Raw genomic sequence first — 17,600 nt, forward strand, 5'->3', positions numbered from 1 at the left:
ACTCAGTGCAAGAGAAAAGGCACGTTCCTCTGCTCCCATGGAACCTCACACCTCTTATCACCTGCATTATAGTCTAGTTGCATATGTGCCTCCTGCTAAGTGCCTTGATGATGTACATGGGAGGAAAGTCCCTCCCCTACACTGGATTCTGCTATTTATCCAATGTTATCTTGATGCCATCTATTATATCCTAAACGCAAATACCACCATTAAACCAAACAGCCTTTCCAGTTAATTTCCACAAGCATTAAATGCACTCTGCCTTGGTGAGGTGGAAGCACCTCTCTTACTTATCAGTACCTCCCTAGTTCCAGCAAAGACCTTGGAACAGGCTAGAAGTTGGGTAACCTCGACAAATGAAGTAAATGCTTGATACCACATAGTAGGTTCTCAGGTAACATTTGCTGAAGGCTGAAAGAATTCTGCTCCATTCATTATATGAATGGGCTTCCTTGGTAGCTTAGATGGTAAGTCTGCCTGCATTGCAGCAGACCTGGGTTTGATCCCTGGGTCAGGAAGATCCCCTGAAGAAGGAAATGGCAACCCACTCCAGTATTCTTGCCAGGACAATCCCATGGGCAGAGGAGCCTGGCAGGCTACAGTTCATGGGGTTGCAAAGAGTTGGACACGACTGAGCAACTTCACTTTCATTATATGAAAATGTAAAAGACATTCCCTTTGCTCTCCAGCAGTGCAAAACTAATTATAATACAAGTCACATTGTTGGGAGGGCTTTAACAAGCCTTTGGAGCACAAGGAGGGGATGCTTGATTGTGATTTGACCAATAGATGAATGGTAACCCTAGGCTCCCATGTGCTGGTGAGTAGGCAGGGCATCTGGAGGTCATGCTGAGACATCACCCTAGATGCTCATGCCAAGACCACGCAAATCCTGCTACTCCAAACTCTAAGGCTCACGTCTAATGATGACTTGACTAGGAGGTACTGATTATTCTACCTCATGCCCTATGTTCCCATTACAACTATGAGGGCTACTGTAGACATAAGAGGCATGTTTAATAACATAACCAGCAGGACCTCCAGCTTATAATTGGGTGGAAATAGGGAAATTGAAAATATCCTTATAACATTATAACATTGAAGGTCCCTTGGTGTGAACCTGCTACATCATTGTCATCTACTTGACCATAAATGCAGCTGTAGAAAGAAGTAGCTTACAAATCCTATGCTATGTGAACAATATTTCCTATTTTGCTAGACAAGAATATGATTAGTAAATAATATGATTAAAATGCACTTCTTTCTAATTTTTTTCAGGGATTATTCATTTTACTCTTTGGATGCCTCTGGGATCAGAAGGTAAGAACCATAACAGTCATCCTCCTAGAAAAGTCTAACGAACCATGACATGTTAGGTTGACAATGGCCTCTTTTTTTTAACCTTTTCATTTTATATCGGAATAGAGCTGATTAACAATGTTGTGATAGTTTCAGGTGAACAGTGAAGGGACTCAGCCCTACATGTGCATGTATCCATTCTCCCCCAAACTCCCCTCCCATCCAGGCTGCTACATAACATTGAGCAGAGTTCCCTGTGCTATAGAGTAGGACCCTGTCGGTTATTCATTTTAAACACAGCAGTGTATACATGTTGATCCCAAACTTCCTAACTATCCCTTCCCCCCACTCTCCCCTCCTGACAACCGTAAGTTCTTTCTTTAAATCTGTGAGTCTGTTTCTGTTTTGTGAATAAGTTCATTTGATCATTTCTTTTTAGATTCCACATATGAGAGATGCCACACAGTACTTCTCCTTCTCTGACTTACTTCGCTCAGTATGACCATCTCTAGGTCCATTCACGTTACTTCAAATGGCATTATTTCATTATCTTTAATGGCTGAGTAATATTCCACTGTATATATGTGCCACATCTTCTTTATCCATTCCTCTATCGATGGACATTTAGATTGCTTCCATGTCTTGGCTATTGTAAACAGTGCTACAGTGAACACTGGTGTGCATGTATCCTTTTGGACGGTACTGCTCTCTGGGTATATGCCCAGGAGGGGGATTGCAGGGTCATATGGTAGCTCTGTTCTTAGTTTTTTAAGGGACCTCCACACTGGTCCCCACAGTGGCTGTTACCAATTTACATTCCCACCAACAGTATAGAAGGCTTCCTTTCTCTCCAAACCCTTCTCAGCATTTGACAGTGGCTTCTCTTAAACTCTGCAGGTGCAGGAAGCCTTGCTGAATAAGTATTCACGGTCAAAATGGTCTTCACAGCACTCAAAGGTAAATAGTTTCTTTGTAGAGACTCTGAAAAACCCCTCTCTCTCCACTACCAATTGTAGTGTAGTGTAATAATTACAGATTATTCCACCGTGTTTGCTTTGTACCTGATTCTGCCTTTTAATAAAAAACCATGGCAATGAACTAGCATTTAGATGCTGTCCCCACATCTTAAAATAGGGGTTATAGGGGCCAATAGCTCGGATAGTATCAACTGGAAGTTAAGACCAAATTTCCATGAGAAGCAATCTTCTGGGGAAACTCAAGGCCATTTATGAGCCTTGAGAACACAATTTGAAGAATAATGATGAATTTTGTGTAGTTCTTCTTGGAAAATAACTATTTGTTTTCACATGTCAGAAGATAATAAACCTTATCAAACAGTAAAATACGTATTTGGAAGTCAATTGCCTAATACCTATGACGAGACTCCGGTGTTTCAAAAGGTGGCTTTCCTGCTTAAACTGAAAGTGGTATTCACTCAGTCGTGTCCAGCTCTTTGGCACCCAAGAACTTTAAGCCCACCAGGCCCCTCTGTCCATGGAATTCTCCAGGCAAGAACACTGGAGGAGGTTGCCATTCCTTTCTCCAGGGGATCTTTCTGATCCAGGGATTGAAGCCAGCCTCCTGCATTGCAGGCAGATTCTTAATGGTCACCAGTAGGCTTTCCCGCTTAATTTGTCTGAAATAGAAATTCAGGTTCATCCAGGCCCTCTCCTTAGGTGAGATGAAAATGCAGGCAGTGACCACGAGAGGGCAGCAAACAAATCATCTTACAGATTCACACAGGACCTTGGACTAACATGTTTACTTTGTAATTCTTTTTTTTCTTCTCTAGTCAACGTCCATAGGTTCATCTACACCTGTATTTTCAATGAGTTCTCCAATATCAAGAAGATTTAACAATTTGTTTGGTAAAACAGGTACGTAGCGTCCTCTAGATGTTTCCTGGGTTGACCTAAACATGTTTGCCCCGGGGGGAAATCTCACCCCTAGTGTCTAACTGTCTACTTCATAACATTGACCCACAGTGGCTTTATTTGGGGCAGAGGTTAAATACTGCTTATATTTTCCCAAACTACCAGGAGGTTGGTACAGAGGGCAACTGCCTTCAGCCTGCAGAGAACTCTACATCAAAACCATATCCACCATAAAAATGGGAACTGTATGTTAATTGCTATCCTAATCAAACACAAAGTTCTATTCATGTTATATAAGAGTAGGTAGGTCATAGTTCTGGGTTCTGGTACAGTGAAGAAAATAATTAGAGGATCCTACCATAGCATCCCACGCTGTGAGTTTCATTTCTTTTTTTTTTTTCTTTTTTTTGGAGTGTTCTTGTTTTACACATGGGCATTTTTAAATCCTTGCATACATATGAGGGGTCACCCGAGTTAGCTATTCTATTAGGGATATGTGCAATGAACATTTTCTCCCTTTAGACATAAGATGAAGGATGTGAATGACTTTGGGCAGTGGGCCTCAGCTGTTCTGGCAAGCTGAAACTCCTGTCCCATGTCACCCCAACTCCTCACCTCCTGCCAGGGAAAACAGGCACTAGAATTCCTTCCAGCTCCTCCAAACTGAACAGATCTCACAAACGAAGAAATGTATGAAATGTGTTGAAAGCCTTCCAGACTATGGCTCTCTGGATAAGAATGAATTTGGGGAATGCCTATTACTTATTAAAGCTCAGGAGAACTTGGCATTTGGGGCTTCAGCTTGGTGTTTTACTCATGAAACTGGAGGACCTTCACTTTTTGTTGGATCTGTTGTGAAATCATCCGAGATCCAGGATATGTTAGAACATTTCCCCTCGGCGGGCATTGTCCCTGGATGGTGTTTGTGGTGCTAAGTCGCTTCACTGTGTCCAACTCTTTGGGACTGCATGGACTGTAGCTCACCAGGCTCCTCTGTCCATGGGATTCTCCAGGCAAGAATACCGGAGTGGGTTGCCATTTCCTCCCGCAGGGGATCTTCCTGATCCAGGGATCAAACCAGTATCTCTTATGTCTCCTGCATTGGCAGGCAGGTCTTTGTCATTAGTGCCACCTGGGAAGCCCCGGATGGTGTTTAGCATTTGCATTAAAGCGAGAACAGTGAAAACTCTATGAAATGATTCCACAGAATCTGAGTTACACATTATGTAAGGCCAGTGAAGTGTGTTCCCTGTTTCTGAACCAGTCAGATCAAGAGCTGGGGCCCAGATCCCGAGGTCCTAGGGCCCGAGTCTCCCGGCCGCTGCCACTCAGCCTTTCAGGGTCATTCATGCTGATCCAAGGTGGCCTATTCGAGGGCTCCATAATCACTATAACTTTGGTTTATGTTGTCAGCAGCCCCAAGGGCTCCCCCAGGCAATGATGGAAACCCTGTTAGCCGTGGCAGTCCGCCCATCTGATGGTAGGGTGGGCACTGTGTCACTTCCCCTGCCCAACACACAGCCCCTACTGTTCGCCTGCTCTGTCCTCCGCCCGCCCCACGCTGGCAGCAGTCTGTGCCGTTGCTCCCGGGCCGTTCTCCCTGCTACCCCTGTTGTTATCCCCTGACTCCTGCTGCTTTCCTGGTCCTGCCTCTTCTTCCCCTGCAATTTCCTCTTTTTTTACTTTCCTCCCTTTCCCCGGCTCAGACCCCTCCTGAGAGCTTCCCCAAGTCACACCAACCCAAGGGGACCAGGGATGTTCCTCCATATGGATGTCCCCTAGGCTGTTGCATGAGGCAGCATGCAGAGGGCTGCCCGTGTCAAGATCTCCCTGTCCTCTGTAGAAATCTGGCTGCTGGTGTGATGTGAAGTAGTTAGTGCTTGTCTTATCGGCTGCCACGCATGCTTGAGAACAGCTTGGTTTGTTCTCCAGGACTTCTGGGTCTGGGGAGGAGGGCAGGCATGGGTTCATTTCCAGGCATGGCTTAGCTGGCTCCTGGAGTAGAGCGCCCCCTGGGCGAGCAGCAGAGATTCACACCCCAGTGATCATGAAGCGGTGACCTTCAGCTGAGCTGCTGTTGTGTTTTTCAGGAACATACAATGTTTCCACCCCGGAAACAACCAGTTCATCCCTGGAAAACACATCCAGTGCTTATTCATTGCTCAACTAAGGACAGGAAAATCCAGCCCATGGGACCTCTTGGGAAACAGTGGATGTGCTCTGCAAAAGAGATCCTTTCCAAGCCGTGGGTAACATGTTTTTTCCGCAGGCCTCTGGGAGCAGATGCTGAAGAGACTTTTTTTTTATGAGGGAAGAGGCTTTCTTTTGTAAAGACAGACCAAAGGAAATTGTTGCATTTCTGTTGCTGCCCCACCCCTGTCTCTTGTGTGATACCAAATGTGTATAGTATTTAATTGAAACTCAAGCCAACTTCTCTGTCTATATTGTAAAATAGAATTTCAGGGACATTTTTCCTTTTCACACCCTGGGCCCAAAGATAAGCTTTGATTAAAATAATAAGTAAAAGGCCAGGACTTAGGAAACTCTTCAGTGAATTCTAGGAAGGAAGGATGGAAGAGAGGAAGAAAGAAAGAAGAGAGGGATGGAGGAAACTACAAGGAAAAAATATAGAGAATAACAGAAGGACGACATGTTAAGATTTCTATGTTAATGACCCAATACTTTTACTGCAACACTGAAAAATGACTCCAAAATGAAAACTGAAAATTAGCCATGGAGAAAGTTCAATATTTTCCTGGTGTTTTCTTAGCTAACAGAGATCAAAAAGGAAAAAAAAAAAAAAGGCAATGAAAAAATAGGGAGGAAATTATATCATCAAGATGCTTTTAAGTGAATGATGATATTTACAAGAATTTCACAGAAGACATGACTCTCCTGATGCTAAACACATACATACGTGTTACTGTGTGTTAAGGTTGGAGCTAAGAGGAATGAATGGACAGAGGAAGTGTGATTAGATGATTAGATCCCAGCTGACCACCTGCTGATTACATTTTTAATATTAGTAGTTTAGTAGAACAGCCTTGGGTTTTGGTTTGTTCCACTTTTTATAAGCAAAAATATATATATTTGTCTATCCATTCATTTCCAAATGTGATATATTGCACTGAAAACAGACCCTCCCAACTGTCATGAATTATATTTAACAGCTTTAACCAGGTACTTTTCTGTGCATGCTAGAAAAGATTTGAATGATCTTACAGTGTTGTATATTATTATTTTTGTAGTTACTATGGATTGAGAGGCCCTGGATGTGCTGTATAGGTCTCTCTGTGTTAATTCTTCCAGTTCCTAAGTTCCCAGACCAATATACATTCAGAGTTTTCTACTGTCTAATTGGTATTTATTCTAACTACTTAGAAATCTTCTGGAAAAAGCTCTCCAGCTGGCTAGTCTGTGCTCCTAATGACACTTTACCTTGATGAACAGATGGTGCAGATTGTTTGTGAACTATGTGGCTGTGTGTGTTTCACCTGTGTGTGTGTGTGTGCATTTCATAAAAATATAATATAAATATTTATTAAAATCACATCCATAGCAAAGTTTACCATGTGCTGTAGCTACAGCAACCAAATATTCCAAATCACAGTCTGACCCTGGGGCCATAATGAAATAAAAAATGTGGGACTTCTCTGAAAATATGGGCAGTGTGGTCTTCATAAGGATGGCTCTAACAGGTCCAACCATCAGGAAGAAAGGACCAAAGAGGCTGAGACTCAATTACCATTTATTCGCTGAGGTTTGAAAGAGTTTTCTTTTAATAGTTTTACTGTTTAAAATCACTTCCTTTTATTTTTAATTAAATTCTACCTCTATCTCTCTTTTCTTTATGAGAAGGGAGAGATCGGACAGACAGAAATCCCAGTCACGTTTCAAGGAAATGAACTCTTTTTTTTTCCCGTTTCCTACACACTCACAAGTGACATATATATCTATGCCCACATTTGCCAGCAAATTGTCACATCATTATCCCAACTGAAGAGTTCATTATTTAAAATCCCTGAAGGAAATGATTATAAAGCTCAAAATTCTCCAGGGGATGATCAACTTTGGGCAGAAGTTGGTACTGAGAAGACAGAGCCAGAGGTTAGGCTGGATGATCAACTGAATTCGATTTAGACATCAGGAAAAGAATGGCTTTACTGATTTGGTTTCTGGAGTTCTATCCATGAAAACTGAGACAGGGTTAGGCAGTATTGATGTGATCAGCCAGGGAAAGCATTGCATTCAGAAGGCTGTGGTTCTCCTGTTCGAAATCACAGAACTATAAGAAACGCTGACCTTCCACTGACCTTCCCAGGGATCCTCTGGGAATTGTTGTCCTGAATTTTGTGAAGGGGACCTCTATAATGACAGGAACCTCCAGTGGGGCTCCCCAGGATGGGGATCTGGTTCTTTGCCAACATTCATTAATGGAGGCACGTTCCCTCACCTCCAGTGCACACACACACACACGCTCGAGGTGTGCCTGTACTTCCCTCCTTTCAAGTCAGAGTACTGGATCCACATTCCGGAAAAGCTGTACAAACAAAACATTGGAGAAGTACAGTACATGCTGGTTTTCTGCTCAACTCCAAGAGGCATAGTTCAGTCATTGCTCTTTGCCAAGAATACCCTGAATAAGCAACAGAATTCAACATTGTAAAAAAGAGTGATCTATGAATCTGTTAATTACAACAGGAGCCATGCTTGGCCCTGGGGTCACTGGTTTTCAATCAACAATGATTTCAGGGCTCTGGGCAGCAGATTTCCGAGGGAAGGAAGAACGGGAATGCTGGTGTTGGCACAAAGTGAGATGTGGCACCTACCTCACCTGGAAAGTGCCCACTACTTTCCCACGTCCCTGAAATCTCTCAGTGTATAAAGCCGGTTCCACCAGGCAAAACCTTCTTGCATTAAGGGACCTTCTGGTAAGTCAGTTTCTTGCAATGGAGTCTGTACTGATGCTTCAGAGGGTATGAGGTCAGAGCATCCACCACTGAGCAGTGGATACAAACTACAGAGGTCGTCTCAGCCCAGAATAACATTCTGAGCCCAGTGCAACGCATCCTCTCCTGGATGAGTCATGCATCTGCCACCCTCCCGTCCGAGTCATGCTGTTTACTTGGAGAAAGAGGTAAATACAAGTCCGTGGGGATTTCAGGATCTAGTTGCTAAGGCCAGAAATTAAGAAACACCGTGGGAAGACATAGCCCTTTGTGGTTCGTGTAGGGAACTTCACAGAGGTTGAAAGACTAAAAAATAAAGTTTTGTGGGGATGAGAAAGATTATAGCAACCAGCAAGCACAGAGGTGGCAGAAGACATTATTCTGAGTCACAAGTCACAACCATTTTAGAAGACAAAGGAAACAAGTGAGGTCATAGAAGTGGCCTGTAGGAAGAACACGTATTATTTGTGGCAGGAGAAGGTGCTGTCAAATGGGGCTCTACATCCCCTAGAGAAAGTCAGTGACGCGGGCCAGCAGAAGTCTGATTCCCCAAGTGTCCAAAATAAAGGAGGGGCTTTGTGTTTTTTGAACACCCATGAAAAGAGTGTCTCATCATTTCAGGGCTATTAGCTTTGAAGTACGGAGAAGGCAATGGCACCCCACTCCAGTACTCTCGCCTGGAAAATCCCATGGACTGAAGGGTCTTGTAGGCTGCAGTCCATGGTGTCACGAAGTGTCGGACATGACTGAGCGACTTCACTTTCACTTTTCACTTTCATGCATTGGAGAAGGAAATGGCAACCCACTCCAGTGTTCTTGCCTGGAGAATCCCAGGGATGGGGGAGCCTGGTGGGCTGCCATCTATGGGGTCGCACAGAGTCGGACATGACTGAAGAGGCTTAGCAGCAGCAGTAGCAGCAGCTTTGAAGTGAGATGCTATAGGTTTCTAAAGTTATGACTTGGGATTTTCAATCATGTCTTAATAATAGCATTCCAGCATACAGCTCTGTCCATGGGGTTCTCAACTAAGTGGACATGAATCTGAGCAAACTCTGGGAGATAGTGAAGGACAGGGAAGCCTGGCATTCCGCAGTCCATGGGATCACAGAGTCGGACATGACTTAGCGACTCAACAACAACATACAGTTCTATGTCTTTCCCCTGATTAAAATAATAAAATATCTAAAAAGATGGTGTGAAGCTTTTTTTTAATATAAATTGTCTCCACTTTTGCAATAGGCTACTGCCGCTGTTTCAGACTTCTCCACGTCCACCAGAATTTAACTCCTTCTCCAGCAAATGGTCACTTCTCTTCTCCAGGGGTGGGGACGTGGGTGGGGGTGTCTGAAGCTCACAAGCTGAGGGCTAACATCTTTCCTCACACAATTCACATTCCCACTCAGCATATAGAGCCCAAAAACTTAAGAGGCTTTAAACAGGAGACCTGGAGGTAAAGTCTTCAGTACCTGACTGTCGGGGAATCAAAAAAAAAAAAGTCTGTTCTGACATTTGGATGTGGCTTGGTTGGCATTTTCATGGACAGCTGAAAACAGAGCCCTGTGGCTTCTGTTAGCAATAGATATTTCTGCAACAGGTCCTGTATTTCCCATATTAGTCTTATATGGCTGTGTGACATATTACCACAAAGTTAGAGGTTGAAAACCATATCCGGTAGTTATCACACAGTTGCTGGGCATGGTTAACGCCACCTTCGGCTCAAAGTTTTACCAGGCTGAACTCAAGCTGTCAGCTAGGGCTGCAGTCTCATCTGAAAGCTAGGGTCCTCCTCCAAGCTCAGCAGTTGCTTGGCAGATTTCTACTCTTTAGTTACAGGACTGAGGTCATCTTAGTTCCTGGAGGTGTCTTACCATCCCCTGCCCTATGGTCTTCTCCCAGCAGGGCAGTTGGCTTCTTCAAAGTCAACAGAAGAGCTTCTGTGGCCACTTTGAATCTCTGGTACTTCTTCAGTCTCTGATCTCCAGACACACTTCTAAAGGACTCACCTGATTCGGTCAGGCCCACCTGGGATATTCTCCCTTGAGATGAACTCAAAGCCAGATGATTAGGGACCTTAATTACACTGGCAAGATCCCTTCATCTTTTCCCTGTAATGTAATCTACTCATGGGAGTGATATCTCATCAGAGACACAGGTCCTGCTCACAGTCCAGGGGAGAAGATGATACAAGTTTTATCTTCAGATTATTTTTTAAAAAGAAGTTAAGGACCCCACACTGCTCTGTAGAATCTGTATGAGGTCTGAGGGGTAGACATGGTGACCTGCAAACTCTCCTTTATCTTTAGGAGTAATCACTCTGAGAAGGGTCTCTCTGGATAGTATCAGTAATACGGCTTGCGTGCTGCAAATATGTCCATCCTATTCTGTCTGCTGAATACGCAAATACAACCAAAGTCACCTTTCCCAAAGGCATGGCTTCCAGGTGTGTGGACAATTCAGGGAAAGGGTGTCATGTGGGAAAGCCTAATTTGTCCAGATGAAAAGAGGCTCACAGCTCTGCAGCCGACAACCTTCCCCACACTGTGTGTCTGGTGTGGCAGGTAGAGTGAGCCCAGGAGCTAGTATACCACTGACGTTTAGGCCAACAGGGCAGAGATCTGAACACACAGGTGCTGGCCTGTCCTCTAAGCTTTTGTTCATCTGACCTCTCACTCCTTAAAAACCAAACCAAAATGCGTCTGCAATGCTGGGCACGTCGCCTTCAACTCCCCACCACCAGTGAAGTACTGCCACCTGCAGGTCATATTTGGAACTGCAAACGCTTTCATACCTCAAGAGACTCGTGTGTGTGTGTGTGTGTGTGTGTGTGTGTGTCTGTCTGTCTGTCTGTCTGTCTATCTGATAGTTGCTTAGTCGTGTCTGACTCTTTGCAGCTCCATAGACCGCAGCCCACCAGGCCCCTCTGTCTATGGGATTCTCCAGGCAAGAACACTGGAGTGGGTTGCCATTTCCTTCTCCAAAAGGAACTATAGAAAGAAAGAAACTGAAGTCACTCAGTCATGTCCAACTCTGCAACCCCATGAACTGGATGTAGCCTACCAGGCTCCCCCATCCATGGAATTTTCCAGGCAAGAGTACTGGAGAAGAGACTCACGGAGGGACTGAATTCGCAATGCTGGGGTCCCAGGTTCCATCTCTGGTCAGGGAACTAGAGCCCACGTGTTGCAACAGAGTTTGCATGCTGCAACTAAGACCCAGCACAAGCAAGTAAACAGATGAATATTCTGAAAAAAGATCCATCGACCTCTCATGGGGTAAGCTGCCATCACATGACTACGTGGGTCACAGGACTTTGGAATTTTCTGGTCGTTTGCCCTGATGTCTTTTTTTACTTTGTGTGTGTGTGTGTGAATATTTTTATTTATTTATTTTTGGCTGTGCTACATGGCAGGTAGGATCTTAGTTCCCCAGCAAGGGATGGAGCCTGTGCCCCCTGCAATGGATGCTTGGAGCCATAACCACTGGACCTAGAAAGTCCCTGTCCTGATGTTTTTCTTTGTAAAATAATGTATACATCATTCAGAAAGGAAGGCATTTAGTTTTGTATTTTGAAGACTTCCTCCCCAACCCTGACTTTATGAAGTTTATACTTTATTCATATAAATAGGAAGAAAAGCATGCTTCCTAAAATACTTTATGTGAAAAGGAACACATTTTGAACTATTGAGGAACGCGGGGAGGGCAGAATGGTCTGGTTGGACTATAAGGTCAGTCACGTGTATTTTTTTTTAATTGGCTGAACCTCACAGCATGTGCGATCTTAGTTCCCCAACCAGGAATCAAACCTGAGCCCCCTGCATTGGAAGCACAGAGTTTCAACCACTGGGCCACCAGGGAAGTCCCACATGTATTTTAAATTTTGTAGGAGCCACTTTACAAAAAGTCAGGAGGTAAAATTGCAGTAATATATATATTGCTGAATTTCAGTAATATATTTGATTTAACCCAACAGATCCCAAATCTTGGCATTTCAGGGTGTAATTTGTGTAAACTTCTTAATTAGCTATTTTATATTCCTTCTTGTTTTAACACCAAGTGTTCATAACCTAGTGCGTGCTTTACACCACAGGTGCCCAGCAGATTTCCAGTGCTAAGGCCCCACATGTATCTAGAAGCTGCTGTACCGGGGAGCACAGCTGAGAGCATAAACCAGGGACAGCTTCTGCTGTTCTGTTTCCTTTCTCTGTAGGAGCACCAGGGTAGGAAAATGAATTTTAAACAGGCCTTGCCACATCATTCAGGCCGGTCTCTGCAGAGATGCTACACATATGGGAGCTGGAGGGACCAGAAATCCATAAGACTCCAAATATTGGGGGTGGCCATGAAGTTCGTAGGCGTTCGTTTTCATTTACATTCATTCGTAACAGCTTCTGGAAAAACCCGAATGAAATTTGGGGCCACCCCCAATACTACTCTTCCATACGACTCCTGCCCCTCCAAGCTGGCTTGAAAGCCACCCTCTTATACCCTGTCCTTGGAGATCGCTGACAAGCATGGGGTATCAGCCCTGAAAAATGGCAGCTTCATGTCTTTCCCAGGAAGAAGTAAGGGCCCGTAGATCCCCATCGCCTTCTTTGTTGAAGGGAAAGCTTGAGGTCTCATTGGCGGGATGTAGCAGAAAGCACATGGCTCCTGGAACAGAAGACACCTTTCCTCATTCTTCTGGACACTTCACTAAAGCTCTCTGGCCCTTGGTTTACCCATCTGAAAAATGGGAATCATTTTAATTCCCTCTCAAGTCTATTCTTAAGCCCCCAAAGCATAGTTTATAGGAGTATGTTTTGGAAGTGTCAAGTATCATGCAAATAAAAGATCATTTTCAGGACTTTCTTGGTGGCCCAGAGGTTAAGAATCCGCCTGCCAATGCAGGGGACACAGGTTCGAGCCCTGGTCTGGGAAGATTCCGCATGCTGCGGGGCAACTAAGCCCGTTCACCACAACTACTGAGCCTGTGCTCTAGAGCTCGTGAGCTGCAGCTACTAAAGCCCGTGTGACCTTGGGCCCGAGCGCCACAGCAAGAGAAGCCACCACAATGAGAAACCCGCGCATGACAACGAAGGGCCCCTGCTCGCCACAAACAGAGAAAGCCTGCGCAAAGCAGCAAAGATCCAGCGCAGCCAGAAATAAATAAATAGAATAAAAATAACTTGCTTAAAGCAAAAGATCATTTCCAGTATCACTTTGAAAGGCAGGGAGAGGCTGACCACAGGGGAGCTTTGAAGAGGGGACAGTAAGCTCTGGTGACCCTAGTGAGAGTCCAGGGGAGTTCTAAGCCTGGGTGTCAAGGGTCATCAGGAGAGACACAGGGGTCATCAGCATAGGTAGGGTACTCTTCACTAGATGCCTGTGGGGGCGTGAGGAAACACGCAACAAATGACTGACTTTGAAGATTTCCCCCAAGGAAATCATCCCGCAGGTGACAAGATGACTTTTCTCACAAGGACCCAAAGCACACAGGCAGGTTGGCAATCTTTGGGCAATGCTGCTCCAAGACATGCCTTTACATTGGTCTTCTGTGCTTCCCACAAGGGTCCAGTCTGTCTTCCTGGAGTCCTAGGCATGACCCTGCCCCAGGCACACACAGCCCAGTGGGCATATACCGGACCCCTGTCACCCACCAGTGTAGGGAGAGCCATCAGAGGCCCAGACCAGCCCCAGGTACCTTCAGAACCCTCCTGCAGGTGGGGACCTCTAGAGATCGACTTCCAGCAGTGACTACCTCAGGGCCCTTTGAGCTCAGGTTGGAGGGCCTGTCCTAGGGGATGAAAGCCCGGGGAAGCAGGAAAGCCTATGAAGCCATGATGAGTGGGTTCCCAGGGGAGGCCTGCTCTGAGTTCGGCCTCCCCAGCATCAGATGCACCCCGGGTGTTCTCCCAGGAGCAGCAGCATCACTCACAGGCCACCTGTCCCTCTGGGGGCTCATTGCAAATCATCCTTTATCTCCGCCAGTGTCAAGCAGTGGCCAAGAGCAGAGAACAGACTTGCCCCCTGGGCCAGGCCTGACACAGCCCCCTGTCTCTCTGTTCCCATCCCGGGTCCTAAAGGAAGTGGGGTGGGGATGAAGCCCCTGATTGTTTCCATTTACCAACCTCACCACGCCATCTTTCCTTATGTCCTGGTGAACAGATGTCGAAGTTTATCCTCTTACACGCTCTCAAGAGGAAACAATTTTCATGACTCTACAATTAAGTGAATATGGAGCAGACAGGGGAAAAAAAAGAAGAAAGGTGGGCACAATTACTGAAGCCAGCCCTGTGCCAGACTCTTATTATTTATCTCCAAATACTAGTTTCCATGTGGTGTGGGTTTGATCTAGATACAAGCATCTTGTCTATTTTAAAAATAATTATCTAGACATCTATTCTTTCCTTTTCACCTGAAAACTTTGAGGTGACGAACTGAAAGGTCATGAGTGTTCCCCCTGCACGAATGGGCCAACTTTGGGGATTACTCCAGCCCGTTCTCATCCCAAGGTTTTTATTTTTTCATGCAGAGCCAAGTCCCAAACGAAGTAGGCTAATGACTATTAGAAACTACACAGCAAATTCAGAAGTCCAGAAAAAAAGCAAACAAAAAACAAGAAAAAAAAACAAACAAACAAACAAAAAAAACCACCAGGCTCTTTCCTCATCATGAAAAGAAACAGGAACTGATCGGGCAAGTCCTGAGCAGATGGCTGCCACTTCCCACTTCCCATGTTCCAAGGTTGACTTAGGACCCCGCCTTTTTGGGAACCACTTTTGATGGGTATCATCCCAGGTCCTCCATCCTGCCAAACAGCCCACCCCGACCCCCTACCTCACCAAATGCAAGAGGCGTTTGATTTTGATTAATCGAGGAAATTCGTACATCCCTTTACTGCTTTTCTGGAACTGTGTTTCCCATGCCCAGAGGCGCTCAGTTCACAGCCGTCCTGGTCAGGGCAATTCTGATGGACGGCGGGTTGGGCTGACGAGTGACAGTTGTCCTCCACGCTGGGGCTCCTTCCACAACAGCCCGCCGGCTTTCCCTGAGGCTTGATCGCCACCTGCTGGCTATTAGAGGAAGCGCCTCCTCTGAGCCCCTTGGCAGGACCTCGAAGGTGTGCAGCTTACTCTTGGCAGGGGGTGAGAGCCCGGAGGGCGGCGGGCAGAGGACAAGTAACTTGGGACGTATAAAAAGAATGATAGAAACCAGGCACGAAGAATGACTCTCGATGCCCTCCTCCTAACACGTTCATATTATCATCCTCGCAAGGAGAAAAAGAAATGATGCAGAAAGGGATGTCAGAGTATAGGCACGCAATTGCACTGGGTGTGATGGGTTTGCGGGCAGGTGTGCATTTCTGAGAGATACTAGCCGGGATCACTCCCTCCTTCTGTCTTTTATCCTCCTTCATGGACAGAGTCTTATTTATGGATCTAAAAGCAAAGCTAAAAGCAGCCCCGGAAATCACCTGGTCCCCTCATTTCAGACAGGAGTGCAGAAGGCAACTTGAGGAAGTAAAACCGGTGCCTTCCGCGCTTCTAGGGACCTTCCCACTTTCCCCTCTACGCGCCTTCTAGAGGATGAACCTGGACGGTCTTATTCCCCCGTCCCTTTTTTTTTACATTCACCCACAGAAACCTACTGCTGGGCTGGGCTTTCGTCTTCAGTCTGTTGAATCTGCAGCTGTCCCAGGGCTAGTGACACATCAGCCAGCAGCCACGGCCGGCTGGTAAGGTTTTAGTCTAGTCTCTGGGACACACAATGAAGAGCGGGCTGCTGACTCTGCAGCCAACGTGTGATCCAAGAAGATTTAGAAGTAAACAGTACAGCTGCCGAAAGGGCCGGCCCTTGGGGCAGGGGGACAAGCTGACCTGGCCTTGCATGAGAGGCAGATGACTTCTGACTGCAGGGGACTGTCATATGCCTGGGGTATTACTCATAGCCCTCAGGATAGCTCTTCTCCCTTGTGCGGGACATCCCTTTAACAAACAAAATCAGAAGGAGAGATGAGGCTTAACACGGACCAACCTCCAGGAGAGGGACACAACAAATCACAGGAAATGTACCCTCCATGGAAACGGCTGGTAACTCTCTATGTTAACCAACATTTATTGAGTTCTTACTATTTATTTGGTGCTGTCCTAGAATCTAATTTAAGCCTGACAACAACCCCTGACAGGGTGGAGGAAGTATTCTTTTTCTCTTCATTTTACAGATGAATGAACTAAGCACAGAGAGGTTAATCACTTTCCCAGAGTCACACAGCTCAAGAATGATACCGAATGCAGTGTCTGACCTAGAACATGAGCACATCACCACCTCGCTTGTTGCTTTCCTGTGATGCAGGCAGACGCCCATGGCGGGGAGTGTTCTGAACACAGGAAACGAGAGAGGGAGAACTAGGTGACACAAAGGGTGGAGAAGTTAAGACATCTCCAACCTTAATTCCACTTTATAATTTCATCTTGGGGCAGCCCATGCTAGTGTTCTGTGCAAACATGGAACCACTTCCTTTTCCAGTCTCTGATGGAGCATGAAAGGATGACAGCTTTACTGAAGGAGATCTCTCCAATCTGAAAGTTCGACAGTACTCTGCACATATTCTAACTCTACGTTCTGTCTCTATCATCCCATTTTAATACTCTGTAACCCTGTAGATGTTAAAATGGGCTTAGAGACATCACTGGTGGTCCAGTGGCTAAGATTCTATGCTCCCGATGCAGCAGGCTGGGGTTTGATCCCTGGTCAGGGAAGCTGATCTCACATGCCACAGATAAAGATGCTGCAACAAGGATCCCATATGGTACAGCTAAGACCCAGTACAACCAAATAAATAAATAGTTTTTAAATAAAAAAGTGAGCTGGGAGGAGGTAGACAGCTATTACTTCCATTTGAAAGATTAGTAAAGGGAGACCAAGTGTATGAGTGATTTTATGACAATTGCAGAGCAAGTTATTAATAGATGGCCCATTCAAGCCTGTAGCCAGGGACCCTAAAGTTCAGGCCTCTTTTCTGTCCACTAAAGCAGCAGTTCTCGCATCAGCATCACCTGGGAATCTGCTAGATGTGCAAATTCTTAGACTCTATCCCAGACCTACTGAATGAGAAATTCTGGGGGCAGTGCCTGTGATCTGTGTTTTAACCAATCATCCTGGGGATGCTGACTCACCTCTGGCTGGAGAGTCGGTGTTGGGTGCGGAGGTTGCACCTGCTACAGACTCTTCTCACACCTTTGCATGAAAGGGACTCTTCTTAACCCTTATGTTTATTTCCAGAATGGCCATGAAGTATATACTTAGAAGGCTGATAATGTAATGCCTTCCCAGGTGGCACAGTATGGTGCACTACTGAAGAATCCACCTGCCAATGCAGGAGATGCAGAAGACTCAGGTTTGATCCCTGGGTCGGGAAGATACACCCCTTCACATCAAACCCGAATGATATTTCTTATTTGCATACGCAATCCTACAATCAATCCCCAACAAACTAGGA

At 45.5% G+C, this 17,600-nt stretch overlaps 1 protein-coding gene across 6 annotated transcripts in view; it reads left to right on the plus strand.

Annotated features, from left to right (window-relative positions):
* Positions 1-6,519, plus strand: part of ADGRF5 (adhesion G protein-coupled receptor F5) — a 112,735-nt gene extending 106,216 nt beyond the window's left edge. For 5 of the 6 annotated variants that reach the window (XM_070361023.1, XM_070361022.1, XM_070361024.1 and 2 more), the window contains 4 exons: positions 1,279-1,320; positions 2,197-2,256; positions 3,092-3,176; positions 5,264-6,519. In XM_070361023.1, coding sequence (XP_070217124.1) covers positions 1,279-1,320; positions 2,197-2,256; positions 3,092-3,176; positions 5,264-5,343 — 267 coding nt within the window. In that variant the 3' untranslated portion in view covers positions 5,344-6,519. Of the gene's footprint in view, positions 1-1,278; positions 1,321-2,196; positions 2,257-3,091; positions 3,177-4,586; positions 4,654-5,263 lie in introns of all 6 variants that reach the window. The other variant, XM_070361025.1, reaches the window with a different exon arrangement.
* Positions 6,520-17,600: the final 11,081 nt, after the last annotated feature.

The sequence above is a fragment of the Bos mutus genome, chromosome 23, assembly GCF_027580195.1.
Source record: "Bos mutus isolate GX-2022 chromosome 23, NWIPB_WYAK_1.1, whole genome shotgun sequence".
In the NCBI taxonomy this organism is placed as follows: Eukaryota; Metazoa; Chordata; class Mammalia; order Artiodactyla; family Bovidae; genus Bos; species Bos mutus.